Raw genomic sequence first — 2,443 nt, 5'->3', positions numbered from 1 at the left:
CTTGATTCCTAAGAATAGCTTTAATTCTAGGTGTCGTTTGGATAAATAATGGGAAAGAAATAATAAGTTCTTTGAGAAATTCAATGTGCCAGTCTTGGAGTATGAGTGCAAGAGACAGAGCAGGACATGAGGGGTCAAGATGATATAGTCAGTGGTGTTGGAGAGCCATTCTGAGTCTGTAGTTATAATCTGGGTTGTCAGTCCAGAGTAGGAAATAGAGAAAGCTAAGCTTTGGAAAGTGAGTAGGTAGTCTATATTTTCAAATGGCATAAGGGCAACAGACTAGAGCTGAAGTTGAATAGATGACACAAACTGGGGATAGAGATTATTACCAGAGTATGTTCTCATATTCATCAACAGTTTCCCTTAATCATTTGTATTGCATCTGGGATATCTGTATGCTGCCTTCTTTCTAATTCATGAACTTTTTCCTCACTCTGCAAATCTCTAGTCACTACTCATCTTCAGTTCCCATTAATGACCCCATTTAAATATTTATTGAAAAAACAAGCCATTAGATGGAACTGCTCCTTCCCAACAACAAATCTATGCATGTTTGATGGACAAAGTAAACCCACACCCACCTAAGGCCATGCTCTGCTTCTCCTCTGCAACCCAGCTGCTCTCAGACACTATTTCTGCAATTTTCTCTTATTCCTCCTGCCATTTCTCCCTCTCTACTGGATTATTACCAAGAGTTTACAGAACATCATCCAGTAGCTTTAATAATAAAACAACAACAAAAAATAAATTCTAAGACATTAAAAGAAAGAACAATAAAAGTGGACAGGGAGTTGATCTAGGGTTGGAATCCTGTAGAAAAGATTATTTCAGATTTTAGGAAATCTAGAGACTTAAGGAAGTTTATCATTTCAGAGCATAAATTTTTGAGTAGGTATGAAACTTTCTGAGTGGAGAAGAGCATTAAAACACTTGAATATTTGTTAGAAGAAGAGGCTTTATCTGACTTATTTCTTACATTCTAAAGGAAATATTGAAGGCAATGAGAAACCACAGTGTTGTTTCTGAGTTCATCCTCTTCGGGCTGTCTGCTGACCCCAAGATTGAGGCTCTGCTCTTTGTACTGTTCCTTGTTATTTACCTCCTGACCCTGATGGGGAACCTGATGCTGCTGCTGGTGATTAGGGCTGATTCTTGCCTCCACACCCCCATGTACTTCTTCCTGGGACAGTTGTCCTTTCTGGATCTCTGCCACTCCTCTGTCACTGTGCCCAAGCTGTTGGAGAACCTCCTGTCTGAGAAGAAAACCATCTCAGTAGAGGGCTGCCTGGCTCAGGCCTTCTTTGTGTTTGCCACTGGGGGCACTGAGTCCTGCCTACTCACTGTCATGGCCTATGACCGCTATGTTGCCATCAGCTCCCCTCTGCTCTATGGCCAGATGATGAACAGACAATTGTGTATGGGGCTGGTGTGGGGCTCATGGAGCGTGGCTTTTTTGGATGCTCTTATCAATATCCTTGTAGCTCTCAATTTAGACTTCTGTGGGGCTCAAAATATATACCACTTCAGCTGTGAACTGCCTTCTCTCTACCCTTTGTCTTGCTCTGATGTGTCTGCAAGTTTTACTGCCCTGCTCACCTCCAGCCTCCTGCATTTCTTTGGAAATTTCCTCTTGATATTTTTCTCCTATGTTTGCATTTTGTTCACCATCCTGAGTATCAATGCTACCACAGGCAGAAACAAGGCCTTCTCCACCTGCTCCTCCCACCTCACTGCAGTGATCTTCTTTTATGGCTCAGGATTACTCCGCTATCTCATGCCAAATTCAGGATCCACTCAAGAGTTAATCTTCTCCTTGCAGTACAGTGTGGTCACTCCTATGCTGAATCCTCTCATCTATAGCCTAAAGAACAAAGAGGTGAAGGCAGCCGTGACAAGAATTTTGAGAAAACGTGTCTAGCGTTCTAATTGATAGACTACAAAATCAGAATGATGAGGGAAGAAATGAATAGAACCACAATAAATAGTGCATGAATATTAAGGAGAATTTTCTGATAATCATGGTTTGCAAGATACCTTACATTGTTTCTTTAAAATGCTGAAGAAAAGATGGGATTATTATCTTGGAATGATAGTTGTTCTGTCCTAGTCAGAGGAAAATGGATGGATAAACCTCTTGTCTTACAATTTTTCTTAGAAAATATTTAATTTATTATAGACAGTAAGGTAGACTTTGTTATTGCCTGCTTACACTATCTTTACTATCCTTCCAGTAACTAAACTCCGTGTTGTTCAGTATAGTTCTAGAGAGATTGTTAATTCTGGTGTCCCCAAATCCTCTTTCCTCCCCCACTCGTTATTCACTCATTCTTCCTGAGACAGTGGCTGGTATAGGAATGAGCACATGGTCAGTGCCAGACCATCCATTCTCTTAGAAATTTTAATCTTGAGGATAGATTCAGAGAGGCAGAGGTCAGCCTTT

The 2,443-nt window shown here is 40.8% G+C and overlaps 1 protein-coding gene across 1 annotated transcript; it reads left to right on the top strand.

The window, feature by feature from the left end:
- The first annotated feature begins 1,003 nt into the window (after positions 1-1,003).
- On the top strand, positions 1,004-1,921 carry LOC124502415 (olfactory receptor 8S1-like). Its single transcript, XM_047067057.1, has one exon. The coding sequence runs from the start codon at positions 1,004-1,006 to the stop codon at positions 1,919-1,921; it is 918 nt and encodes a 305-aa protein (XP_046923013.1).
- The last annotated feature ends 522 nt before the right edge of the window (positions 1,922-2,443 follow it).

This window comes from Lynx rufus, unplaced genomic scaffold, assembly GCF_022079265.1.
Source record: "Lynx rufus isolate CCGP_SWC_20201006 ecotype Redwood Valley unplaced genomic scaffold, mLynRuf1.p SCAF_7, whole genome shotgun sequence".
NCBI lineage: Eukaryota > Metazoa > Chordata > Mammalia > Carnivora > Felidae > Lynx > Lynx rufus.
The sequence above is the reverse complement of the archived record's forward strand: the minus strand, read 5'-3'. Positions and strand labels throughout refer to the sequence as shown.

Coding starts and splice junctions, on each gene's coding strand:
- LOC124502415 (XM_047067057.1), top strand. CDS start 1,004: ATGAGAAACCACAGTGTTGTTTCTGAGTTCATCCTCTTCGGGCTGTCT.